The sequence below is a fragment of the Armigeres subalbatus genome, chromosome 3, assembly GCF_024139115.2.
Source record: "Armigeres subalbatus isolate Guangzhou_Male chromosome 3, GZ_Asu_2, whole genome shotgun sequence".
Taxonomy (NCBI): domain Eukaryota; kingdom Metazoa; phylum Arthropoda; class Insecta; order Diptera; family Culicidae; genus Armigeres; species Armigeres subalbatus.
The window spans coordinates 108335700-108363209 of record NC_085141.1 but is presented as its reverse complement, the minus strand read 5'-3'; the positions used below and the strand labels follow the sequence as shown (position 1 = coordinate 108363209).

The 27510-nt window shown below is 45.4% G+C and overlaps 3 protein-coding genes across 4 annotated transcripts in view; all 3 read left to right on the top strand.

The window, feature by feature from the left end:
* The window catches only part of LOC134219855 (small G protein signaling modulator 2-like), a 62613-nt gene extending 42415 nt beyond the window's left edge, over window positions 1-20198 (top strand). For both annotated transcript variants that reach the window (XM_062698742.1, XM_062698741.1), the window contains exons 7-14: window positions 6238-6423; window positions 6490-6629; window positions 6692-6851; window positions 6910-7850; window positions 7932-8056; window positions 17924-18103; window positions 18177-18454; window positions 18515-20198. In XM_062698742.1, coding sequence (XP_062554726.1) covers window positions 6238-6423; window positions 6490-6629; window positions 6692-6851; window positions 6910-7850; window positions 7932-8056; window positions 17924-18103; window positions 18177-18454; window positions 18515-18603 — 2099 coding nt within the window. In that variant the 3' untranslated portion in view covers window positions 18604-20198. The remainder of the gene's footprint in view (window positions 1-6237; window positions 6424-6489; window positions 6630-6691; window positions 6852-6909; window positions 7851-7931; window positions 8057-17923; window positions 18104-18176; window positions 18455-18514) is intronic.
* On the top strand, window positions 9223-9793 carry LOC134220216 (cytochrome c-2). Its single transcript, XM_062699210.1, has one exon. The coding sequence runs from the start codon at window positions 9365-9367 to the stop codon at window positions 9686-9688; it is 324 nt and encodes a 107-aa protein (XP_062555194.1). The 5' UTR covers window positions 9223-9364; the 3' UTR covers window positions 9689-9793.
* Window positions 20199-26354: 6156 nt separating the features above from the next.
* LOC134219992 (elongation of very long chain fatty acids protein AAEL008004-like) lies at window positions 26355-27510 on the top strand. Its single transcript, XM_062698913.1, has 4 exons — window positions 26355-26535; window positions 26597-26787; window positions 26857-26994; window positions 27057-27510. Exons 1-4 carry the CDS (start codon window positions 26475-26477, stop codon window positions 27474-27476), a joined length of 810 nt encoding a protein of 269 aa, XP_062554897.1. The 5' UTR covers window positions 26355-26474; the 3' UTR covers window positions 27477-27510.

Sequence of the window (27510 nt, the reverse complement as noted above, 5' to 3'; positions counted from 1 at the left end):
CCAGGAATTCCTCCGGAAGTTCCTCCAGGAATTCCTCCGGAAGTTCCTCCAGGAATTCCTCCGGAAGTTCCTCCAGGAATTCCTCCGGAAGTTCCTCCAGGAATTCCTCCGGAAGTTCCTCCAGGAATTCCTCCGGAAGTTCCTCCAGGAATTCCTCCGGAAGTTCCTCCAGGAATTCCTCCGGAAGTTCCTCCAGGAATTCCTCCGGAAGTTCCTCCAGGAATTTCTCCGGAAGTTCCTCCAGGAATTCCTTCGGAAGTTCCTCCAGGAATTCCTTCGGAAGTTCCTCCAGGAATTCCTCCGGAAGTTCCTCCAGGAATTCCTCCGGAAGTTCCTCCAGGAATTCCTCCGGAAGTTCCTCCAGGAATTCCTCCGGAAGTTCCTCCAGGAATTCCTCCGGAAGTTCCTCCAGGAATTCCTCCGGAAGTTCCTCCAGGAATTCCTTCGGAAGTTCCTCCAGGAATTCCTCCGGAAGTTCCTCCAGGAATTCCTCCGGAAGTTCCTCCAGGAATTCCTCCGGAAGTTCCTCCAGGAATTCCTCCGGAAGTTCCTCCAGGAATTCCTCCGACAGTTCCCCCAGGAATTCCTCCGGAAGTTCCTCCAGGAATTCCTCCGGAAGTTCCTCCAGGAATTCCTCTAGAAGTTCCTTCAGGAATTCCTCCGGAAGTTCCTCCAGGAATTCCTCCGGAAGTTCCTCCAGGAATTCCTCCGGAAGTTCCTCCAGGAATTCCTCCGGAAGTTCCTCCAGGAATTCCTCCGGAAGTTCCTCCAGGAATTCCTCCGGAAGTTCCTCCAGGAATTCCTCCGGAAGTTCCTCCAGGAATTCCAGGAAGTTCCTCCAGGAATTCCTCCGGAAGTTCCTCCAGGAATTCCTCCGGAAGTTCCTCCAGGAATTCCTCCGGAAGTTCCTCCAGGAATTCCTCCGGAAGTTCCTCCAGGAATTCCTCCGGAAGTTCCTCCAGGAATTCTCGGAAGTTCCTCCAGGAATTCCTCCGGAAGTTCGTCTGGAATTCCTCCGGAAGTTCCTCCAGGAATTCCTCCGGAAGTTCCTCCAGGAATTCCTCCGGAAGTTCCTCCAGGAATTCCTCCGGAAGTTCCTCCAGGAATTCCTCCGGAAGTTCCTCCAGGAATTCCTCCGGAAGTTCCTCCAGGAATTCCTCCGGAAGTTCCTCCAGGAATTCCTCCGGAAGTTCCTCCAGGAATTCCTCCGGAAGTTCCTCCAGGAATTTCTCCGGAAGTTCCTCCAGGAATTCCTTCGGAAGTTCCTCCAGGAATTCCTCCGGAAGTTCCTCCAGGAATTCCTCCGGAAGTTCCTCCAGGAATTCCTCTGGAAGTTCCTCCAGGAATTCCTCCGGAAGTTCCTCCAGGAATTCCTCCGGAAGTTCCTCCAGGAATTCCTCCGGAAGTTCCTCCAGGAATTCCTCCGGAAGTTCCTCCAGGAATTCCTCCGGAAGTTCCTCCAGGAATTCCTCCGGAAGTTCCTCCAGGAATTCCTCCGGAAGTTCCTCCAGGAATTCCTCCGGAAGTTCCTCCAGGAATTCCTCCGGAAGTTCCTCCAGGAATTCCTCCGGAAGTTCCTCCAGAAATTCCTCCGTTCCTCCAGGAATTCCTCCGGAAGTTCCTCCAGGAATTCCTCCGGAAGTTCCTCCAGGAATTCCTCCGGAAGTTCCTCCAGGAATTCCTCCGGAAGTTCCTCCAGGAATTCCTCCGGAAGTTCCTCCAGGAATTCCTCCGGAAGTTCCTCCAGGAATTCCTCCGGAAGTTCTCCAGGAATCCCTTCGGAAGTTCCTCCAGGAATTCCTTCGGAAGTTCCTCCAGGAATTCCTCCGGAAGTTCCTCCAGGAATTCCTCCGGAAGTTCCTCCAGGAATTCCTCCGGAAGTTCCTCCAGAAATACCTCCGGAAGTTCCTCCAGGAATTCCTCCGGAAGTTCCTCCAGAAAATCCTCCGGAAGTTCCTCCAGGAAATCTTCCGGAAGTTCCTTCAGGAAATCTTCCGGAAGTTCCTCCAGGAATTCCTCCGGAAGTTCCTCCATGAATTCCTCCGGAAGCTCCTCCAGGAATTCCTACGGAAGTTCCTCCAGGAATTCCTCCGGAAGTTCCTCCAGGAATTTTTCCGGAAGTTCCTCCAGAAATTCATCCAAAAGTTCCTCCAGGAATTCCTCCGGAAGTTCCTCCAGGAATTCCTCCGGAAGTTCCTCCAGGAATTCCTCCGGAAGTTCCTCCAGGAATTCCTCGTGATGTTGCTGCAGGAATTCCTCCGGAAGTTCCTCCAGGAATTCCTCCGGAAGTTCCTCCAGGAATTCCTCCGGAAGTTCCTCCAGGAATTCCTCCGGAAGTTCCTCCAGGAATTCCTCCGGAAGTTCCTCCAGGAATTCCTCCGGAAGTTCCTCCAGGAATTCCTCCGGAAGTTCCTCCAGGAATTCCTCCGGAAGTTCCTCCAGGAATTCCTCCGGAAGTTCCTCCAGGAATTCCTCCGGAAGTTCCTCCAGGAATTCTTCCGGAAATTCCTCCGGAAGTTCCTCCAGGAATTCCTCCGGAAGTTCCTCCAGGAATTCTCCGGAAGTTCCTCCAGGAATTCCTCCGGAAGTTCGTCTAGGAATTCCTCCGGAAGTTCCTCCAGGAATTCCTCCGGAAGTTCCTCCAGGAATTCCTCCGGAAGTTCCTCCAGGAATTCCTCCGGAAGTTCCTCCAGGAATTTCTCCGGAAGTTCCTCCAGGAATTTCTCCGGAAGTTCCTCCAGGAATTCCTTCGGAAGTTCCTCCAGGAATTCCTCCGGAAGTTCCTCCAGGAATTCCTCCGGAAGTTCCTCCAGGAATTCCTCCGGAAGTTCCTCCAGGAATTCCTCCGCAAGTTCCTCCAGGAATTCCTTCGGAAGTTCCTCCAGGAATTCCTCCGGAAGTTCCTCCAGGAATTCCTTCGGAAGTTCCTCCAGGAATTCCTCCGGAAGTTCCTCCAGGAATTCCTCCGGAAGTTCCTCCAGGAATTCCTCCGGAAGTTCCTCCAGGAATTCCTCCGGAAGTTCCTCCAGGAATTCCTCCGGAAGTTCCTCAGGAATTCCTCCGGAAGTTCCTCCAGGAATTCCTCCAGAAGTTCCTCCAGGAATTCCTCCGGAAGTTCCTCCAGGAATTCCTCCGGAAGTTCCTCCAGGAATTCCTCCGGAAGTTCCTCCAGGAATTCCTCCGGAAGTTCCTCCAGGAATTCCTCCGAAGTTCCTCCAGGAATTCCTCCGGAAGTTCCTCCAGGAATTCCTCCGGAAGTTCCTCCAGGAATTCCTCCGGAAGTTCCTCCAGGAATTCCTCCGGAAGTTCCTCCAGGAATTCCTCCGGAAGTTCCTCCAGGAATTCCTCCGGAAGTTCCTCCAGGAATTCCTCCGGAAGTTCCTCCAGGAATTCCTCCGGAAGTTCCTCCAGGAATTCCTCCGGAAGTTCCTCCAGGAATTCCTCCGGAAGTTCCTCCAGAAATTTCTCCGGAAGTTCCTCCAGAAATTTCTCCGGAAGTTCCTCCGGAAATTCCTCCGGAAGTTCCTCCAGAAATACCTCCGGAAGTTCCTCCAGGAATTCCTCCGGAAGTTCCTCCAGAAAATCCTCCGGAAGTTCCTCCAGGAAATCCTCCGGAAGTTCCTTCAGGAAATCTTCCGGAAGTTCCTCCAGGAATTCCTCCGGAAGTTCCTCCAGGAATTCCTCCGGAAGTTCCTCCATGAATCCCTCCGGAAGTTCCTCCAGGAATTCCTACGGAAGTTCCTCCAGGAATTCCTCCGGAAGTTCCTCCAGGAATTCCTCCGGAAGTTCCTCCAGGAATTCCTCCGGAAGTTCCTCCAGGAATTCCTCCGGAAGTTCCTCCAGGAATTCCTCCGGAAGTTCCTCCAGGAATTCCTCCGGAAGTTCCTCCAGGAATTCCTCCGGAAGTTCCTCCAGGAATTCCTCCGGAAGTTCCTCCAGGAATTCCTCCGGAAGTTCCTCCAGGAATTCCTCCGGAAGTTCGTCCAGGAATTCCTCCGGAAGTTCGTCCAGGAATTCCTCCGGAAGTTCCTCCAGAAATTCCTCCGGAAGTTCCTCCAGGAATTCCTCCGGAAGTTCCTCCAGGAATTCCTCCGGAAGTTCCTCCAGGAATTCCTCCGGAAGTTCCTCCAGGAATTCCTCCGGAAGTTCCTCCAGGAATTCCTCCGGAAGTTCCTCCAGGAATTCCTCCGGAAGTTCCTCCAGGAATTCCTCCGGAAGTTCCTCCAGGAATTCCTCCGGAAGTTCCTCCAGGAATTCCTCCGGAAGTTCCTCCAGGAATTCCTCCGGAAGTTCCTCCAGGAATTCCTCCGGAAGTTCCTCCAGGAATTCCTCCGGAAGTTCCTCCAGGAATTCCTACGGAAGTTCCTCCGGAAGTTCCTCCAGGAATTCCTCCGGAAGTTCCTCCAGGAATTCCTCCGGAAGTTCCTCCAGGAATTCCTCCGGAAGTTCCTCCAGGAATTCCTCCGGAAGTTCCTCCAGGAATTCCTCCGGAAGTTCCTCCAGGAATTCCTCCGGAAGTTCCTCCAGGAATTCCTCCGGAAGTTCCTCCAGGAATTCCTCCGGAAGTTCCTCCAGGAATTCCTCCGGAAGTTCCTCCAGGAATTCCTCCGGAAGTTCCTCCAGGAATTCCTCCGGAAGTTCCTCCAGGAATTCCTTCGGAAGTTCCTCCAGGAATTCCTCCGAAGTTCCTCCAGGAATTCCTCCGGAAGTTCCTCCAGGAATTCCTCCGAAGTTCCTCCAGGAATTCCTCCGGAAGTTCCTCCAGGAATTCCTCCGGAAGTTCCTCCAGGAATTCCTCCGGAAGTTCCTCCAGGAATTCCTCCGGAAGTTCCTCCAGGAATTCCTCCGGAAGTTCCTCCAGGAATTCCTCCGGAAGTTCCTCCAGGAATTCCTCCGGAAGTTCCTCCAGGAATTCCTCCGGAAGTTCCTCCAGGAATTCCTCCGGAAGTTCCTCCAGGAATTCCTCCGGAAGTTCCTCCAGGAATTCCTCCGGAAGTTCCTCCAGGAATTCCTCCGGAAGTTCCTCCAGGAAATCGTCCAGAAATTTTTCTTGAAATTTCTTCATAAGTTCCTTCAATAACTCTCCCGGAAATTCATCTAGAAATTTATCCGGGAATTCCTCCTGAAATTCCACCGGGATTTCCTCCAGAATTTCCTCCGAGAGTTGCTCCGAGTGTTCCTCAAAGAAATCTAGCTTAACTTTTCAAAAGGACCTAAGTAACATTTTTTTCATGAATTAGTTTGAATATTGTAATCCACAGACCAATTTGAAAGCTTTTGATTGCAGTACTCAAATTAATTAATTTAAAAAATATTAATTAGGTCTTTTTGAAAAGTTAAGCGAGAAATTCCTCCAGACGGTTCTCGAAGAAATTTCTTCCGGAAGTTGCTCGAAGGAATTCCTCCGGAAGCTCCTCAAAGGAATTCCTCCTGAAGTTCTACAAAGGAATTCCTCCGGAAGTTCCTTAAAGGGAATTCCGCCAGAAGTTTCTCAAAGAAATTCCTCTGGAAGATCCTCAAAGGAATTCTTCCGGCAGGGGGTCCCGTAGCGTAGCTGGCTTCACGTTCGCCTTATAAGCGAATGAACATGGGCTCGATTCCCATCCCTTCCACCAAACCCTCGTCAGTCACCGGCAGCGCAGTCCTTACGGCGGCGTTTGGGGTCACGCCTCATGGACACGTCTGCCTGACAACAACTGATAAAACTGATCTCGAAGGCATTCCTCCAACGTTCTTTGATAAATGGCAACCGAACAAAGCAACGATCATTGGATTCACCATATGGACAAATGGACACAAGGACTCACGATGACATCGGCAACGACAACAATATCGAACTACGGGTATCCATAGATTCTGTAAAGCAGAATACTACAGTAGATCACGGTTCAGTAGCGTTTAAGAACACGGGGTGCCTACTAAATAAATATATGAATAAAAAAATCCTCCTGCAGTTCCTCAAAGGAATTTCTATTTGTGCGAATTGCTCAATGCTATGCTATGCTATCTTGAACTGTCTTTCGTTGTTTGCTGCGTTTGTCATGCAGAGAGGATTATCTACTTATAATCAATTGAGTTATTTTATATGGAAATTCAGTGCTGTGGAAAACAAGGCTGTTGCTCAAGACTTTCAATACACGTTGTCTTTGATAGAATATCATGTACATATCAACTATGTACTACAAGAAATTTAGTTTCCATTTCCGCTTATGATCAAATGTTGTTTCTCTTGAACAGGACTGCTACCGCATGGACAGCTGGATCCACCGCTTTGGTCGCAACGTGGCATTGGGAGAATCTTTCCTTGGCCGCACAAATCTCGCCGTAGACCTCTTCCATCACTTCTGGAAGCGGCCACTAGCGAAGAACTGCCGATCGATTACGTGTTCCGCGTGGTCAACAAAGGCAACACTGATGAATTCTGTACGATAATCCTAATAAGTGTGTTTGTTATGTGTTATATTGATTTTTTCCATAAATTTATTGCAGTGGCAAACCATGCGATTCTGGAATTAGGACGAACCAGCCCACGATATCGGGCGCAACTTAGCAGCTGTTCGACCAACGAAAGCAGTGACTGCTCCAGTAAAAGTCTCTCAATCGACGCGATGTCCATCGACAGTCCAAACGTGAGTTTTGATTTCGGGTTCTCTACAAGTCTACATATAAATCATTTGTTTTCACATTTTAGCCGGCCACAAACCAATCCACAAGCATTGCCCTCGTTTGCTCAACGATGAAGAGACAGATCATATCTCGCGCTTTTTACGGTTGGCTGGCTTACTGTCGGCATCTGTCCACAGTTCGTACTCATCTATCAGGCTTGGTGAATGGAAGGATTACCCCGGATGGTAAGTTTGTTTCCAGTTTTGTATTTGAACCTCTGCGGTATAGTGACATTTTTTACAGTTGGTGCCGAAGAAGGGCTCACCAAAGCCCGTTGGGATGATTTACACGACGACAAAGGTGTGGTGGCGGATGATCAGGAAGTCTACCGTCTGGTTTACTACGGTGGGGTTGAGCACGACATCCGAAAAGAGGTTTGGCCGTACTTGTTGGGGCACTACACGTTCGGGACAACACCGGAAGAACGTGCAGAGTTGGATGAAACCACAAAACATTACTACGAGACGACGATGAGCGAATGGCTGGCGGTTGAAGCGATCGTTCGCCAGAGGGATAAAGAGAGAACGGCGGTGGCTGTTGCCAAGCTGAGTTCGGGCAGTGGCAGCATGGAGAACAAAAGCAAGGATGCCGAAGAGGAGGAGATGGAGAATGAGGTATTCGAGGAAAATGGCTTCTCGGATATGTCAGAACCGGAGATGGACGATGACGAGGAAACGTCTAAGTCAAAATTACCTGAGAAGTCCAAAGAGGAAGCTAAGGAAGAACCTGAGAAGGCAGATCTGGAAGATGTAGAAAAACTCGGTTCTCCAGATAGATTAGAGCTTCCTCTCTCGGAGCACAGCCGAGATATAGACAGTAACAAGAGTTCTCCATCGGATTCGTCATACGCTACGGTGGGTAACGATTTTGTGGACGTGGCAGATATGCTGCCAGTAACGAGCAACGAAAATGTACTGCCGAATGACGAGGAGGAGGAAGAAGAGATGAAAGACCCTGAGGTCGATGAGGACGAGTTTCCGATGCCGATGTCACCGGGGCATCCACGAGCTGTTATTGTCACTGATGCATCCATAGATGTGACGATGATAAACGATACCAAGGAGCAGAACAACAATACGCTGGAGGCTCTCCCCGAGGAGGGAACAATCGGTCAGTTAGATGCATTGCAGGAACCCAAGTCAGCGTGTGTGTCGCCAGCTAGCTCCAATGGAGGAATTTATAGTGTAAGTTATATGTCCGTTTTGTGACAGGAGAAAGTTGAAAATAATTGGCAACTGTAATGATATTTTCTTTGTATTTTGTAGAGCGAACTACTGGAATCATTTGGACTGAATCTTCATCGCATTGAGAAAGATGTTCAACGGTGCGATAGAAATTATTGGTATTTTGCCAACGAAAATTTGGACAAACTACGGAACGTCATTTGCACGTAAGTTTCTAAATAACAGTTTTGACTGCATTGACAACGGCCAACAGAGTATCAAAATAGCTGTACATTCAACTATCGACTGCTGTTTGAAATGTTGAAGCAGCACTCCGATTTGTTTTCTATTGCCTCAAATGCGGGCTTTTGTATTTTTTTGCTTTAGCCCTACTTAATTATGTTAATAACTGTAATAATCATCAGACGGACGCACGATACATTTTTACATAGCCCGGCTATTGATACGTCGTCGTAGAACTGGCTGTTGTCCGTATCACAACTTGACATGGAGTGATATGCGCTTACCATTTTTAGGCACAACAATCTGTATATAGGGTTCTGTTTTTTAAGGTTGGTCCTGGAACTCTCATGCAGGCTCGCTCGTGCTGTGTACCGCGAGCGATGTTTTTCTTCAGTGTTGTACAAAATACAACAGCGCGCGTGTTCGAGTGTTAAAACTCTTAACCGCTGAACTGTTGTACTTCATTCACGATAGCGACCTGATCACCGCTACCGCTTTATTGCGTACACAATCGACATTGTTCACGAAATCAAGCTTGTCGGCTTGTCGAGCTCTAGTATGCTGATCCCATACGAAAGGATAAGATGAATCCATGGTCCTCATTGCGCATCTCCTTTCGACAGCTCTTTCGTATGACAGTTTGTATGGTTTGCTCGTTTCGAGTCGAGGTGCGCAATGCCATACCAGTTATACCTCTTCGATGGCTTCGCCAGTTGACTCGTAGCTCAGAAACAGAATTTCGATCATCCTTGACAACATTTAAGGAGACCATTCTAGGGGTGTTGAAGAGTGCAGCCTGGCAGTCACCATTCTTTTTGTTGCGCTCCAGGGATCTTTATTTGCCAGCCTCCATAATAAATCATCAAAACAGGTGTGTAAGACTATGGTAGCCAAGGTGCGATCTCTCGCATTGGTAGCGGGGTAAATTTTGCCCAGCCGATCGAGTTTCCTCCACTCATCGGAACAATTTGCTTTCATTTTCAGCGGAAGCGAAAATGTCGCACTAAGCAAGAGTAATTCAAGCAGATGTATTTTGAATAATTTCTTTACTTTGAACACGCTTGAACCCAAATTCTACAAGTTTTTTGATATCCGTGTGGAAGAAATCAATGTTGTGCGGGATATCTGACCCTAGATCTGACCGTACAAAATATCATAGTAGGTCGATTTTCTTCAAATTTTAATTTGGTGGGACAAGTGTCAAATCCAAGCAAACTCCAGTGTTGTCAGGTTGGCTCCACTACTCACATAGAAGCATCTGAGTTTTTAAAAATTCCCGTTTTTCCTTCAATATGGGCATTCCGGCTGGAGACGTCGAGAAGGGCAAAAAACTATTTGTCCAACGCTGTGCGCAATGTCACACCGTCGAGGCCGGCGGTAAGCACAAGGTTGGACCCAATCTGCACGGGATTTTCGGACGTAAAACCGGTAAGGCCGCTGGATTCTCCTACACCGATGCCAACAAGAACAAAGGGGTCACATGGAACGAGGACACACTTTTCGAGTATCTGGAAAACCCGAAGAAGTACATCCCTGGCACGAAGATGATCTTCGCGGGCATAAAGAAGCCGAACGAGCGGGCGGATCTGATTGCGTACTTGAAGGCGTCAACTTAGAAGAAATTTTTAATTTGCTGTAATTTTGTTGTGATTTGTTGATATATTAAATGAACATAATATTGACGATGTATAAAAAAGTTGTTAACCATACAAAAATAAGAATGTTTATCACATTATGTTGGATGCACATAATTTGACACGATTATATCTATCCATTGTCCATTGTAGCGCTCTTCTGATTCTCGTCAACAGGCGTTCGAAGAGATCGACTAGATGTAAACACAAACAAAATCTTTGGAGTAGAGCAACTGGTAGACCAGTTATTAAAATGCGAAGATAAGATACTGGTCCAGAGATGAGCCAGCCGAGGGCTGCAAATCTCTATATCGAAGATAAAAAAGGTACTGGCAAACAGAAATGTTCGAAGACGAACGATTTCGGTGAAGAAATACCGTAAATTTAGGTTTCATACGGAAGCTTGGCAGACGGAAGGCCGTGAGATTTACACTGCCTGTAACCGCATTGTGCTTGCATCTTAGCTGGGTTTCTTATTCATATGGGAAAGTTATGCGATTACAGGCAGTACAGGGGTTAGACAAAAGGGGGGAGGGGGTGTATTTGTTGGACTTGTTGGAGATTGTCCGGGCACGGAGAACGATCCTCCGATTACTGCGAGCGATCCCAGTTAGAGTTACTGTTGCGTAGTGGATTCGGGTAACAATCGGATGCTGGTTTGTTCCAGCCGAGAGATAATGATTAACCCCGAGCAGGATTCCCGCTCGATGGTAAACTAAAGCAACCGGGTGCAAGCCGCGTATGACGAAAGGACACTGCTGTTGGTAGAACGCCGTGAAAACATTCATGTGTTCTTATAGCGGTCTGACGATTTGAACCGGATTCCTAGTCAGATGATAATCTGATACCCGACAAGTACGGCGGAGCTCGCAGAAGAGGTTATGGTTACCTGATTTGGTGACTAAGGTGCTCTGAGATCACAGATCACAGATAGTCAAACGGCACTCGGCATTGAGTAGCTTTAAATGTGCATCAAAACTTGTCTGGGACTGCATTCTTTCATTGCGAAAAGTGTGCCAAGAGAACTCTGTGAATCTGTACTGGGTTCCACGACACTGTGGCATTGAAGGTAATGAAAAGGCAGACGAGCTTGCAAAACGAGGTTCAAACACACAGTTTATTGGCCCAGAACCTTTCTGCGGTTTATCATACTGTACTATAAAAATGGAATTGAAATCCTGGGAAGCACAAAGGTTGATGACCAACTGGTTGGTTGCCGAAAAGTGTGCTCAAAAAGATTTATAATTCCCAATGTTAAAGTAACCGAAAAGCTCTTGGAGCTCAGCAAGAAAGCTTTTTGCACATTCACTGGCCTAATAACCGGACACTGCCCGAGCAGATATCACTTGAAAAATATTGGCCAGATTCAGAATGATATCTGTCGTTTCTGTAACATGGAACGTGAAACCTCGGAGCATCTGCTTTGCAGTTGTGATGCATTGTACAAGGGTAGATCTAAATTTCTAAATAGTGGCTTTATGCAACCAGGAGATATTTGGAATGCAAATCCTGGAAAGGTAGTGGGTTTTATTAACTCAATTATACCGGACTGGGAAAAGACGCGTCTTAGGTTGTTTACTTGACAAATGGTGATCAACAATTGTTACATGAAAGGAGAGCAAGCGAGAATTCAATCATCGAAAAGGGCCGATCCATATCATCCCTGTCAGCAAAAGCATTACGTGACACTTGCTTCACCGGCACCGAATCCGGACAAACTTTCTTCGCAAAATCGAGTATCCACCGCGATGAGCTTTTACGATCTTCGTTTACGGACGACGCGTTGCGCATTCTTCTCCCGACGGTCCACAGAATTTTCATTGAGGTCTCGCGCGATAAACCTTCAACAAAAGTGCGCCAATATCCACGTTTCTTCACTTTGACCAGCTTTTTGAACTGGATCTCGAGCGCGATGTACCGTTTGTGAAGAACGATCGATCCGTGTTTCCGAAATTCCTTTAACGCGTTAGATTTCTCACGATACAGCTGTTTCCACTCGGTGTCCCACCACGGACTATGTGGTTTCCTACGAACCGAAGCTCCTGGCACCGGCCGGCGTTGTGCATGGAGAGCGCTGTCAATAACCAACTGAGATAGAAACTATCGACTGTATGCCATCAATGATGGCCTCCCCATATTTCCCCCAATCGATGTGCTTTGTGAGGTCATATGAGAGGTCGATAGAAGCGGATTGATTATGCCCATTGGTCCATTAAAACTTCGATCGGCAAATGATCACTACCATGGGGATCTTGGTCCACCAGCATGGTTACTATTGAGGGCCACATTGCAATTTCGAATATATTCGCAATATTTGTTTTTTTATTTCAAGTTGAATTTTAGTAGGTACAACATGATTTTTAAAAATGAAATGAATTTAAAAAAATATGTTATTTCCGTTAATCTTTTTCGAATAACATATTTGAAAGGACATTCAATTCTGCAGGTTTTATCGCCGTAGCTGACTGTCCGTTTCTGCTCTTTCAGACTTGATATACGAGAAAATTCTTTTGCAACACCATCTTTTCGGTTCAGTAAGCAGAACATATTCTGAGCTGTTTGTTTCCAAATAATCAAAAGACCTTATGTATTTATTTTTAAGGATATATTATTCACAATAAAAGTAAAAATAAAAATTCCCCCTAAAAATAGAAATTTTCCATAAAAAAATATAATTGCCAAAAAAGAAATCAGGGTATAAGCAATAAAAGGTGATCATGCCAGCATTGTGAATAGAAATCGAATAAATCTGCATTCCGGACCGGTCCTTGCTTCCGTGCTTTTCTATCAAATGAATTTTCTGAAACTTTTTCTTCAACAATATCGGAGATTGAAAAAAAAATTAAAAGAAATTCTATATTTTCCGTAGCTTTAAAGTACGTTGGTGGAACAAGTGATAGTCAGCGTGTTGTCTGGAGTTAATAATCCAGTAATTTTCCAGTTGATTTTTTTCCGAACCCTAACTTATTTTTAAGAGTAAAAGCAGTGTATAGCAACATTAATCTTACATGACGCGAAGAAAAAAACAAAAAAAACACACATTTGTTATTTTTATAGCCCGTGGCAATAACAATCCAGCATATTTGCTGTCGGGCTTGGCCTACATAATATTGATGTAGTGATCAATTTTATTAATCATGATGATAACACGATTCATGCTTCATATATCAACAATAGTGCAATCTTGACAGAATACCCGAATGCAACGAAAAAAATTGGACAATGAAAAGCTTTTCTTGTCATATAACGACTAACAATGGGCCACATGTAGTGTGTTCTCTAAAATCCTTCGCGGGCCGCAGGAAAAGGCTTAGAGGGCCGCACTTTGGGGATTACTGATCTAGACGGCTATCTCTTGCTGGTGGAGCCACTCGTGTAACTTCTCCTGTATTCAAAATTGACATATTGAAGTCGTCGCAGAGGTCGTATATCATTGTTGAACGGTTGTCGTCGTACAGTTCCCCCCAGCCTGTTCCGTGGGAGTTAAAATCTCCCAAGAGCAACCGTGGCTCGGGCATAACCGAGCAGATGCGCGAGAGATCTCTGGAGGAAGACATATCGAGGCGATACTGAGGTCTTTTCCTCGAATAGTCACCTGACATGCGACAACTTCGGTGCCTGACATCGGAGCAAAATCGACCCTATAGAAGGAGTGCTGTTTTTTGATCCCTAAAAGCACCCCTCCATATGGATTTGCCCGTTCGCGGCGAATGATGTTAAAATCGGGAAAATGAAGGTTTACATCTGATGTTAGCCATGTTTCACATAAAGTAAAAACATCGCATTGTAATTTGTTAGCTAAAAATTTGAAAATATCTAATTTTGAAAGAATACTTCGACAGTTCCACTGGAGAATCGAAATGATATGAGCCTTATCGACGAAATTAGTCATCGAAGGATACGAATGACTCGAGGAGGGGCATTTTTGAAGCCAGCTGCTTCAGGAGAGGAGTCAGAATAGGAAGAACAGTTTTGACCATGTTCTTCACGGGGTCGGAAGCATCGAAGAAGTTGAGGATGAGCTCCACGATGCCAGAAAGTGTGAACATTGGAGCGCTCGGAGGTTGTTGTGCTCGCTCTCTATGCTCTCTTTCTGGCTGAGAAATCGCAAAAATTGGGGCATCTGGGATTTTAGATGTCCCCGCACAATGGTCGGATTCGTCAAATTCACGTCATAAATCGATAACTCGAAAACTATCGGTGCTAGAGTTTTGACGTCTTCAGAAGAAATGATCTACAAGAAAAGATCTATTTTTGATGTAAGTTTCCATTAGGGTGGCCCTTTTGTGATTTTTTTTTGGAAATCATTTTATTCAACCTTCTGAGTTAGGAGATCATATTATTCTACAAAGTTATAGAGAATTTAATTCTAAGCATTTTTGCTTAATAAACATTCATTTTATCTCCTATAGGTAATGTTTTATGACAAAATTACTAAATTTAGATAGGGTGACTCCCAAAAAATAGTTTTTAGCTTCCACTTTCACCAATTCAAAATATGTTCAAAATCTGTGCAAGCATCACTTCACGGTCTTTAGAAAGCGGATCTTTCGGTTACAGAAGATGGTTGATAGCTTCATTTTCAAGCATATTTTAAGTATTTTTTCAAGAAAAAGTGATATTTTTCTGAGCATTCTACTGTAGCTAGCAGCAAATATTAGCAAACATTTCAATCGTATTCTGAAAGTATACATTAGAGTGGGGTGTCATGGTCATTTTTTCAAATCAATGGTTTTTCGAAGCCATTCTGGGTCCTGAACAACTATGCAGAATTTGGGACTGATTGGTTGCTTCCTCGCTTTCCGCATCGCGTTTGAAGTTTGTATGGAAATTAGTATGGGAGAACGTGTATTTTTGCATTTCTACTACTACAGGTTTCAGTTCATCGTAAACCAAGTAGCACATTGCGTTAAAGTATAACCCAAAGGATGCCGAAAAACTTTGCTGAAGAAGGTACGTTGCTGGAACGTCCACGAAAAAAGTTATAACGCTTCGAACATTGAGTGTTCAAACCATATGCAAAAAATCGTTTATTCTGCCAGCACTGCCGTACTACGTAGACCAATAATTTAACTGAGTGTTATTTCAAAATAATTGATCCTATAGGGCTATTGAGCTAATGGCAGCTATTCGGAATTATTTCACGAATAAAAAAATCCGACCAGATGGAAGATGCGTATTGCCCTTCGATAACCATAGATTGTCCAGTAGTGCTGGCAGAAACATTGATTTCTTGCATATGGTTTGAACAATCAATTTTCGAAACGTAATAACATTTTTTGTAGACCTTCCAGCTACGTACCTTCTTTGGCAAAGTCTTTCAGCATCTTCCAGACTATATGCTAACGTATTGAGTCACGTGATTGATGATAAATTGAAGCCGCTAATAGCAAAAATGTAAAAAAGTACGTTTTCCCATACTAATCTCCATGTAAATTTAAAACGCGATGCGGCATGCGAGGCATGCGAGTCATGCATGTATACTTTCAGAATACGATTGAAATATTTGCTAATATTTGCTACTAGCTGCAGTAGAATGCTCAGAAAAATATCACTTTTTCTAGAAATAATGCTTATAATATGCTTGAAAATGAAGCTATCAACCATCTTCTGTAACCAAAAGATCCGCTTTCCAAAGACCGTGAAGCGATGCTTGGACAGATTTTGAAAATATTTTGAATTGGTGAAAGAGGAAGCTAAAAACTATTTTTTTCGGAGCCACCCTATCTAAATTTAGTAATTTTGTCATAAAACATTACCTATATGAGATAAAATAAATGTTTATTAAGCAAAAATGCTTAGAATTAAATTCTCTATAACTTTGTAGAATAATATGATCTCCAAACTCAAAAGGTTAAAAAAATAGATTTAAAAAAAAATCACAAAAGGGCCACCCTAATGGCACCTAACACCAAAAATAGATCTTTTCTTGTAGATCATTTCTTCTGAAGACGTCAAAACTCTAGCACTGATAGTTTTCGAGTAATCGATTTATGTCGTGAAATTTGACGAATCCGACCATTGTGCCGGAAGCGGCGGAAATTCTCGTTCATCCTGATGTGAAACCACAAAAGTCGAACGTTTTTGAGTTCCACCTGCGTTTGATTTCGCCATGTTGGAATGGGGCTCTCTTTGAGTCTGTTTCCTAGGCTTTTTCGAGGGACGCTGGCTTTGTTTTACTCGTTTCCTCGTTGAGCCTTTGAAAACAAAGGCCCCATTTCCAACTTCAGAGTCAGACCTACCTTGATCGTCCAAAGAAAGAGACGAGTAGATGGTGTCAGATACAACTGGTGAAGCGGCCTTCCTCAGCATTTCGGCGTAGCTACGTCGAGAACGCTGCTGAAGAGAACGCTTCTGGTGGATTCGGCGCTGTATGTAGGTTGGGCAAGCTTCAAGAGCATGTGGAAGGCCTTCGTTGCAATTTGCAATAGACACATTTCGGTGGCGTTTTGTACGCGCCATCCACATGCTTCTCTCCGCACGATGCACAGCGAGGTTTATTGCAGCAGTACTGAGCGGTGTGGCCCAGCTGCTTGCAATTAACACCATTCATCACCTTCGGTACATACAGCCGAACAGGTAGACGAAGTTTTCCAATCACTACGTAGTCAGGCAGTGCGGACCCGGAGAAGGTGACGCAGACGCAGAAAGAATCAGACGGCGAATAAATCCGCTTTTCTCCCTCCTGCGACACCGAATACATTTGCTTGCAATCCAGTATCGCAACAGGAGGCAAAGAAGCGTTCTTGAAACGACCGAAACCTTGTTTCAAATCGTCGCATGTCATACTTCCCTCCGTCAACATCCCCGCGATCTCACAAACTGCTGACGATAAATAGACCTTATATTCGAGAGTGAAAAGCTCACAGGTGGCAATCTCGTTGGCCTGTTTGCGATCAGTGACCGTGACGCGAAGCTTACTGGACCCAACCAGGTCAATGGTCGTGACAGACGAGAATCGCTTTTACAGATCTTTGCTGATCTGACTTATATTCAACCGCTTGCCTTTGGGTCGGAAGAAAACAACATACGGCCCACTAGAATCGGGAGGGTAGTCCTTGTGGCGGGGGATCGTGGGGGAAACATTGGTGTTGCTAGTGTCCATTTTATTTTGACGCAGAGCATCGGAAGCCAACAAGGCATTATTTGACGAGGAATACGATGTACCCCCGCTATCATCGCCTTCGCGCATTGCAGACTTTAAATGTCTCGCAGCAGCGAGGCACACACAATTAAGCACTTATCACAGGGGAAAAAAATAACACAAAACTGATTAACAAACACACAGGGAAAACGGATTATCAATGACAGACGTGGTTCAAATTATCAAAAGAGGGGAAAAGAGGGGAAGAAAGGGATTACAACGAGAGAGAGGGAGATCAAAAATATACTTAGCTTAGCCTTCACACTACAATGTCACCGGCTGGGACTTGCAGCAGCACACACCGAACAGACGGCCTCTCGCCCGTGCCGCGATCGAGGCTACAGCTGCGGGTGTCGGGACAACACCGCCTGTGTTGGTGGATGCGCACGATCAGTGATGATGGTGGTGGGACTGTCGGCTTTGGGCGATGATGACTTCGCCTGCGTGACGATGGACGCCGATGAGTTTGCAAAAAAAGTCTGTTTTTGCGAAAAACGATGGTGACTTTTCAAATGTTTGCTTCAAATAAGCACACTTTCACTCTAGCACTCAGCTGGCTTCGAGGAAAAAAACCGGAAGAATATTCGACCGTACGCGGACTATGGACTGTCTCGCACGGATGCTCGACGTGGAATGAGATGTTCTAGGTTCTTCAAATTGTTCTGGATTTTAGATAAATTGATCTACCTGGTATTAAACCAAAATCAACCCAGCATGTCCATACATGTCACTAGAGTCCTTGCGTATAATAAGTTTGATGCAGATGTTCTAGGCCCTCCAAATTGTCAAGGAATTCAGATCAATTGGTCTTCAAGTTTAACTACGCCTGGTATTCAATTGAAATCAAACCAGCATAGTCCACAGAGCCCTTGCATATTATGTGCTGTCCAGATTAAAACATTAAAAGTGGTGTCAATGGCAAGGTGCGGAAATCCAGTAAAGCGGAAATTTAAACCTAACCATAATCTTGTAGTTTATGTCATGAAAGTTTGAAGAAAATCCGAATTAAAATTAACTCAGTGCTTCCGATAGGAAATAATCATGCATTTTGTTGTTTTTTTTTCAACACGCAGCTACGTGTGGGAGCACCTGGACGTTGGATACATGCAGGGTATGTGCGATCTGGTGGCTCCGTTGCTGGTGATCTTCGACGATGAATCCCTCAGCTATGGTTGCTTCTGCCGGTTCATGGAACGCATGATCGAAAATTTCCCGAACGGTGGAGCGATGGATATGCATTTCGCCAATATGAGGTAAATTAGTGAAATGTCGTATCACAATGTGATTCGTTTACCGGATTTCGTCCTTGTCCCATTTTGTTTCCAGATCGCTCATCCAAATTTTGGACTCGGAAATGTACGACCTGATGCATGCTCACGGAGATTACACTCACTTTTACTTCTGCTACCGGTGGTTCCTGTTGGATTTCAAGCGTGAACTGATCTACGCGGACATATTCTCGGTCTGGGAGGTGATTTGGGCGGCGAAGCACGTGGCGTCGGCTCATTTCGTGCTGTTTCTGGCGCTCGCCTTGCTGGAAACCTATCGTGATATCATTTTATCGAACAGTATGGACTTTACCGATATCATTAAGTTTTTCAACGGTAGTTTGGTTACTTTGTATGTTCGTCTGTACTTGTATTAATGGGCTATCTTTTTTTTAGAAATGGCTGAGCGACACAACACTCCTGCAGTATTGAAGCTTGCGAGAAATTTGGTTCTACAACTGCAAACAATAATCGAAAATAAATAAAATGGAATTGGGTAATCCATTATTTGGTTTAGGCTGTTGTGTAAAAACAAAATTATATTCTAGTGTCGTAAGCAGTCATAAATATAAAAACTGTGGATCAGTTTAGTTGGACTGGAATCCAAGCATGAAAGAATGTTGAAGATTACTGAAACATTGGTGGGAATCCTCCTTTGTTTACATTGCAGAGGCAACAACACTGCACATATTCGTCTATCCGGCAGATTATGGACCCGTTATTCAATAATCCAGCAGTAAATAGTGTAGAAGTCAATGTACTGTCACATGTATGTCACTGTTACCTTCTAGTATACAAAAACATCGATACTGTTTCTCCTGTTATCAATTTTCATTTCATCCAAGAGTCATTTTGAAGATGGATGAAATCTATATAGTTTGAGAAATTCCTCTTTTTAGGTAAACCAACGAAAGTTATTTTATGTGCGTGTATAAATCAAAACCTACTAGTCATGTATACTACTGTGTCTGTGAAATGTTTGAGCTATTAATATCATTATAAAACTTTTATAAGTGTCCAATTATAACCAGTTATTTACCCACAGTTCATTGTTTTATACCATAATCGAAAGTTTTAATAATTGTTTTAGAAGGAGCAACACAGTTTCCAAAATGCTATTTTATAGTTTGAAAGGAAATATTTACTGAACAAAATGTTTTATTATCGGGTGATGAAAACTATTTTTATACTGTTACAAACTGTCAAAGCAACAAAAACAACTTTCCCCAGCACAAAACTTATCGCGCTCCAAGAGCACACCCAAACAAATTTATTTTTGAGAAAATATTTATTTAACTGCTTTCCCAATTAGGAAATATGTTGCAAACAAAATCAGTGTCAAATCACAATACAACAAAATATCTTGAGAAATGAATCTTATGAATCATTACAAAATATATTTATTAAGATTATAGAGGCTCGTCCATGCTCACCCTCGTCGTCCCTGCGTGGGTATCGAACCCGAGCTGCGCGGTTTGCAAACTGTGAGCGAACAACCTATCGGACGAGCGAGGATAGTGTTATCAATTCATCACATCTTCCAATAGTAGTGGGTAAAATCCGGTACATAAAGGAATACAATTTTCGAGTACGGGCAGTGCATTATGCTGCCTGGTAAATATTTGCCTATATAGATGATACATACTGTTTATAGAATGAATATAAGACTATATATTGTATTACAAATACACAATAACACACACAGCAACAACGTGAGACTAAAGGCGCGATTTGGGTTTTGACTGCGAATCACCGATGGATGATTAACGAAGAAGAACTGAATCTTATTACAGCATTTTGTTTTACTCTATAGTGACCGCGTGTTTTAGTTTGTTGTTTTGTCAAACACATATAAATTTCAAATAATTATGATAAATAATTTTACTCCATTTTTTTCCAACTTTGTATCCCACCTGAAAAATGTAACTTCTCCTTATTTAAACCAGGGTTCTTAATTTCACTCAAACTGTAACAGTTCTTCTCTGCAGAAGAAAATAAATATTATATAGACGAGAGTGGTGCAGTATTTGATTGAGCAAGTACAATGCAACATTTGAAGGTACATTAAAATATAACATAGTACAGGTATTCGTTTATTATACTTCCAAGATATCACTACCTGAGACGCGAGATTAGTAGCAGTAGTAAAATTAATTTTTATATCGAAAACTAAAAGCCCAAGTCCTGGTGTCAGGTGGGACACAAAACAGACCTGACACGACGGCCCTCCGACGAGACAGGAGGTTTGCGCAGGCCCAATAAGCCGCCTATAAAATCAATAATGACGAGCAGTATAAGAGATAATAGGACTCGATATAATCGGTAAAGACCTTACTTACTTACTTACTTATGGATCCTGTACACCTCCGGTGGTGCAACTTGAAAAATCTCCATCCTGAGCGTTGCCCGGCTATCGCTTTAACCTGTTGCCAGGTTAGATTTCGGTCGACTTCTTTTATTTCTTTATTGAGGCTTCGCCGCCATGAGCCTCTGGGTCTGCCTCGGCTACGATGTCCCGCTGGGTTCCAGTCCAATGCTTGTTTACAGATTTCGTTTCCGCCCCTACGTAGAGTGTGGCCGACCCAGCCCCACTTCCGATCCCGAATTTCTGTTGCTATCGGCCTCTGGTGACAACGACGATGGAGCTCGTTGCTTGGGATCCAGTTGTGAGGCCACCAGGCCCGAATTATATACCGCAGGCATCTGTTAATGAACACCTGCAGCCGTTGAGTGTTCTCCACTGATACACATCATGTTTCGCTAGCGTATAACAGCAAAGATTTCACGTTAGAGTTGAAAATTCGTATTTTGGTGCGTTCACTTATCTGCCTGTTTTTCCAGATATTTCTTAAACTCGCAAAGGCAGCCCTTGCTTTCTTGATCCGTGCGCTTATGTCGATCTTGGTACCGCCGTCTGACGCCATTTGGCTACCAAGATATTGGAAGTTTTCAACATTCTCCACTGGTTGCCCGGCTACTGTGAAACTGGAAGGAGTCACCGTGTTTACATCCAACGATTTGGTTTTGTTGACGTTGATGACTAAACCTGCCGAGGAGGAGCGCTCGGCAAGGTCGTTGAGCTTACTCTGCATATCAGAACGCCGTTGTGCGAGGAGTGCAACGTCATCCGCCAATTCGAAGTCGTTTAGGTGCTCCATGGTTATAGGCTGCCATAACAGCCCGCGGTTTGGTTCACGGTCAATCGCATCTACCAGAATTTCATCGATTACGATGAGGAACAGTAATGGTGATAGAATACATCCTTGCCTCACACCAGCTACGACCCGGATAGGGTCGGACAGGACCCCATTGTGCAGCGCTCTACACAAAAAGGCCTCGTACTGTGCTTCGATGAGGCCGATGATTTTCTCAGGAACCCCCTTGCGTCTTAGGGCGCCCCACATATTCTCGTGATTGAGACGGTCGAAAGCTTTTTCGTAGTCAATGAATACCAAGTAAAGGGACTCTTGGAATTCGTTGACCTGCTCCAGAATTATGCGAAGCGTGACAATATGGTCCACACAGGATCTTCCGGCACGGAATCCGGCTTGCTGCCGCCGGAGAGTCGCATCGATCTTCTCCTGAATCCGGGCTAGGATAATTTTGCACAGAACTTTGAGAACGGTACACAGCAATATAATGCCTCGCCAGTTATCGCATACAGTCAGGTCACCCTTTTTGGGCACCTTCGCTAAGATACCTTGCATCCAGTCGACCGGGAAAGTTGGGGTGTCCCAGATATTACGAAATAAACGATGCAGTAGTTGGGCGGATGTCATGGGGTCAGATTTGAGCATCTCGGCTGATATGCGGTCGACCCCTGGGGCTTTATTCGATTTCATGCTTTGGATGGCTGTTTGAATCTCTAGCAGTGATGGAGCATCGGTAATGACGCGTGTTACACGTCGGATCCTAAGCAGATCATGCCGAGGTGGTGATGGCCTGGCTGGCACTTGAAAAAGTTGTTCGAAGTGCTCAAACCAGCGTTTCAGCTGGTCAGTTGGGTCGGTCAATAACTGATCATTCGCGTCTTTCACAGGCATCGTTGCATTCATCTTCGCCCCGCTTAAGCGTCGTGAGATATCGTAGAGGAGGCGAATGTCCCTGGTTGCGGCGGCTCTCTCTCCTTCGTCGGCCAGAGAGTCTGCCCAAGCTCGCTTGTCCCGTCTGGTTTTCGATCGCTCTATCGCGGCTTTGGCTTCTCTTCGCTCCTCTATCTTCCTCCAGGTCTCATCGGTGATCCATTGTCTTCTCTGGGTGCGCAGTTCGCCCAGATTGTTCTCGCTGGTGGCGATGAAGGCATTCTTGATGGCGGTCCATTGGTCTTCCACGCTGCCACCTTCCGGAATATCTGCAGCACGCGTCTGCAGTTCTTCAACGAAGGACCGTTTCACCGTGCCATCTTCCAGTCGGTGTGTGTTGAATCGTCGTCCAACTCTTTCCTCCTGCCGACGAATCCGCGCAATGCGCAGGCGTATTTCGCCGATGAGGAAATGATGATCAGACGCGATATCGGCACTACGTTTATTCCGTACATCAAGAAGGCTCCGTTTCCATTTTCGGCTGATGCAGATGTGGTCGATTTGATTTTCTGTGAAGCCGACATGGGAGACCCACGTGACCTCGTGAACCGGTTGATGAGAGAAAAGCGATCCCCCGATCACCATGTCGTTATTACCACAAAGTTCTGCGAACAGCTCTCCGTTTTCGCTCAATTCTTCGAGACCATGGCGTCCCATAGTGCGCTTATGGTTCGAGTTGTCGGATCCGATCTTCGCATTGAAGTCGCCCAAACAGATCTTGATATCACCCTTCGGAATTTTATCTACGACGGCATTGAGTTGACTGTAGAAGTTCTCTTTGTCTTGCAAATCGGCAGCATCGGTTGGCGCATAACATTGGATTATAGTAAGGTTTCGGACCCGTGTTCTAAATCTGGCAACGATTATCCTTTCACTTATAGGTTCCCACTTCATAAGCGCAGGGTGTGCCTGAGCGCTTAGTAGGAAGCCAACTCCGCGATGACGGGGAGCGTGTTCACCTCGTAAACCAGAGTATAACAGAACTTGTCCCGACGGCGTTCTGTGTTCTCCTAGGCCTAAAGACCTAGGCGACGAATAAAGGATCACGATTGACAGCTTGGAACATGGAACTGCAAGTAGCTAGGTTTCGCAGGATGCGACAGGATGATTTACGATGAATAACATCCCCGCAACTTTGACGTCGTTGCGCTGCAGGAGATTTGCTTGACAGGGCAGAAAGTGTGGAAAAGCGGGCATCGAGCAGCTACCTTCTACCAAAGCTGTGGCGCCACCAACGAGCTGGGAACCGGTTTCTTAGTGCTGGGAAAGATGCGCCAACGCGTAGTTGGGTGGCAGCCAATCAACGCAGGGATGTGCAAGCTGAGGATAAAAGGCCGTTTCTTCAACTGTTGCATCATCAACGTGCACTGTGAAGGGAGACCCGACGACGATAAAGAAGAGTTATACGCACAGCTGGAGCAGACTTACGATGGATGCTCACATTCTTCTCCGAAATAACGAACGTCCGCACGTACCGCAGTGCGAATATTGAATCTGACCACTACCTCGTTGCAGTATGCTTGCGCTCAAAACTCTCGACGGTGTACAACACTTCCCAACGGAAGAGCAGCTAGGCGCAGCGTCTTTTGAAGATGGATGGAGAGATATTCGATCCGTCATTGGTAGCACCGCAACCGCTGCACTTGGCACGGTGCTCCCGGATCAAAGAAACGACTGGTATGACGACGAATGTGAGTAGTTAGTGGAAAAGAAGAATGCAGCATGGGCGAGATTGCTGCAACACCGCACGAGGGCGATCGAGGCACGATATAAACGGACGCGGAACAGACAAAACTCGATTTTCCGGAGAAAAAAGCGCCAGCAGGAAGATCGAGAAGAGAAGAGGCGGAGCAATTGTACCACGCTAAAACACAGCCTGATATGTGTAAGGACATAAACGGGAACCTTCTTACGAACGAGCGTGAGGTGATCCAAAGGTGGCGGCAACACTACGAAGAACACCTGAATGGCGATGTGCCAGACGAAGATGGCGGTATGGTGATGGACCTGGGAGAACGCGTGTAGGACATAATTTTACCGGCTCCGGATCTCCAGGAAATCCAGAAGGAGATAGGCCAGCTGAAGAACAACAAAGCCCCTGGGGTTGACCAACTACCAGGAGAGCTATTTAAACACGGTGGTGAGGCACTGGCTAGAGCGCTGCACTGGGTCATTACCAAGATTTGGGAGGAGGAAGTTTTGCCCCATGAGTGGATGGAAGGTGTCGTGTGTCCCGTCTACAAAAAGGACGATAAGCTGGATTGTAGAAACTACCGCGCAATCACATTGCTGAACGCCGTGTCTGCTATTCAACATCGCTTTGGAAGGGGTAATACGAAGAGCAGGGATTTACACGAGTGGTACAATTTTCAATAAGTCCGTCCAGCTATTTGGCTTCGCCGACGACATAGATACGTGCCATACGTAACTTTGAGAAGATGGAGGAAGCCTACATCAGACTGAAGAGGGAAGTCAAGCGGATCGGACTAGTCATCAACACGTTGAAGACGAAATACATGATAGGAAGAGGTTCAAGAGAAGACAATGTGAGCCATCCACCGCGAGTTTGCATCAGTGGTGACGAAATCGAGGTAGTAGAAGAATTTGTGTACTTTGACTCACTGGTGACTGTCGAAAATGATACCAGCAGAGAAATTCGGAGACGCATAGTTGCTGGAAATCGTACGTACTTTGGACTCCATAAGACCCTCCGATCGAATAGAGTTCGCCGCAGTACCAAACTGACAATCTACAAAACGCTTATTAGACCGGTAGTCATCTACGGACACGAGACTTGGACGATGCTCGTAGAGGACTTCAGAGATTCAGTTCATTTGAATCGCGCTGGGGACTAAGATAAAGTGATGGACTTCCGTGCCTGTTGTTCAATATTGCGTTAGAAGGTGACATGCGGAGAGTCGGGTGTAATAGCGGGAGTACGATTTTCAACAGATACAGTCAATTTATTTGTTTCGCGGATTTCATGGATATTGTCGGCCGAACATTTGCAAAGGTGGCAGAACTGTACACCCGCCTGAAACGTGAAGCAACAAAAGTTGGACTGGTGGTAAATGCATCGAAGACAAAGTACATGTTTGTGGGCGGAGCCGACCGCGACAGGGGCCACCTGGGAAGCAGTGTTACGATGGACGGGGATTCCGTCGAGGTGGTCGATGGATTCGTCTATCTTGGATCCTTGCTAATGGCTGATAATAATTATAATAGTCGTGAAATACGAAGGCGCATCTTCTGTGGAACCGGCTCCAGAAGAAACTGGGGTCAAAAAAGATTCACACCCGCACCAAATGTGGCATGTACAAAACGCTCATAAGACCGGTAGTCCTCTACGGACATGAAACTTGGACCATGCTTGAGGGGGACTTACAAGCACTCTGAGTATTCGATAGATGGGTGCTAAGGACCATCTTGGGCGGTGTGCAAGAAGACGGTGTGTGGCGGCCAAGGATGAACCACGAGCCTGCCCAGCTCTGTGGGGAACCCAGTATCCAGAAGGTAGCTAAACCCGGAAGGGTACGATGGGCAGGGCATGTTGCAAGAATACCGGACAGCAACCCTGCGAAGATGGTGTTCGCTTCCGATCCGGCAGGTACGAGACGGCGTGGAGGTGGGAATAACCCGTTTCGTTGGAACGCTGAGAGTTTCGGGAAAAGTTTACAATATAGTAGACACTTCAAAGGATTTTAAGGCATTTTTTACTTGCAGAGTGTACTGCGTCGCCAACATGAATCCTGTGGGTTATCATCGCTGATCAACGCCAACAAATCCAATTCGCTTGACTCCTTATAGCTTTACAGTAGCTGAAAAAAACATTGGAGAATGTTGAATCTTTCCAATTTATCAGCAGTAAAATGGCGTTAGATGATACCAAGATTGATATGGGCAACTGGGCGAGTTCAAGAAAGGAGGCGGAATTAATCGAATATTTATTCATATAGACTCGGATCAATTAATAAGTAGCCCCAACGTTTGTGTTGTCTCTCGTCCTATTTATTGTGTCATTCCCTGTTAACAGCGCCAGCGATGTCGCGCGAACTAATTTACAAACTCTCGAGGTCATAGTGCCCGTAGCCGACAACGTCCGGTAAGTAGCGAGCAGAAATTAGCACATTGCATTATTAAGCGTCATGCAACCTTCTGCACTAGTTTCCATGTTTCAATTGCGCTGGATAGTGTGTTACCGTATGTGAAATTGATAGCACCATTAACAGAAGGAATTGCTTTTTCGTGACAAATTGATTAAGACGAATATTAAGATGGCTTTCGTTATAAGATCCCTATATAATTACTACCAAGAAGCTTTTTATGATGCGCAAGGTTATAAGTTCAAACTCATATTAAATCGGAAAAAAGATGAAATGAAAAATCTTTGTTTCAGATCCTCGAACTATCGGATTTCTACTGATGGATCCACCGTGGTTATCGTTTGCTATTTGTGCAGTATATCTGTACTTTGTGTTGAATTTAGGGCCTAAGCTGATGGCTAATCGCAAACCGTTGGATCTTCGAAAACCCCTAATGGTGTATAACATCCTGCAAGTTATTGCAAATATCTATTTGGCGTACTTTGTAAGTGCTGTTTCCTAAGATATATGAAACGCATGTTTCCAATATAACACAATCTTTATATCTCCACAGGGTACCAAGGTAATGATAGAGATAAACTTAACTTTTGATTGTCGACCCGTTGATCGATCTACCAGTCAAGTCGCACTGAGGGAAGTTCAATTGGTTCATCGGTATTACCTACTGAAACTGGCCGATCTTGTGGACACGGTCTGTCTGAGTCTGATCCTCGAACTCGGGAGTTCATGTAACTTTCAAATTTATTGTTGCAGGTATTCTTCATTCTCCGTAAGAAGCACAACCAGGTATCATTTTTGCACGTGTACCACCACGCCATGATGGTAATGGCTCCGTTTTTCTATGCTCGAAACTATCCTGGAGGACATGGTTCGCTTCTAGGGCTTGCTAACACCTACGTTCATGCGGTCATGTATTTCTACTTCTTCCTGTCGGTGTGGCGTCCGAACTGGACCAAAGATCTACGCTGGAAGAAATGTGTTACCATCTTCCAGATGATACAGTTTGTGGCGATGGCGTTTTGGTTTGGCCGACCCGCTTTGCTTGAGTATGATTGCGGTATACCACGATATTGGTTCTGGGCCGGTACCATTCAGAGTATTTTCATGTTTGCAATGTTTGCTGATTTCTACATCAAGGCTTATGGAGTTAAGAAGGTCAATAAAAAAGAGTGATCGGGAAAGCTAATGCTAGCTGTGCAGCATTCAA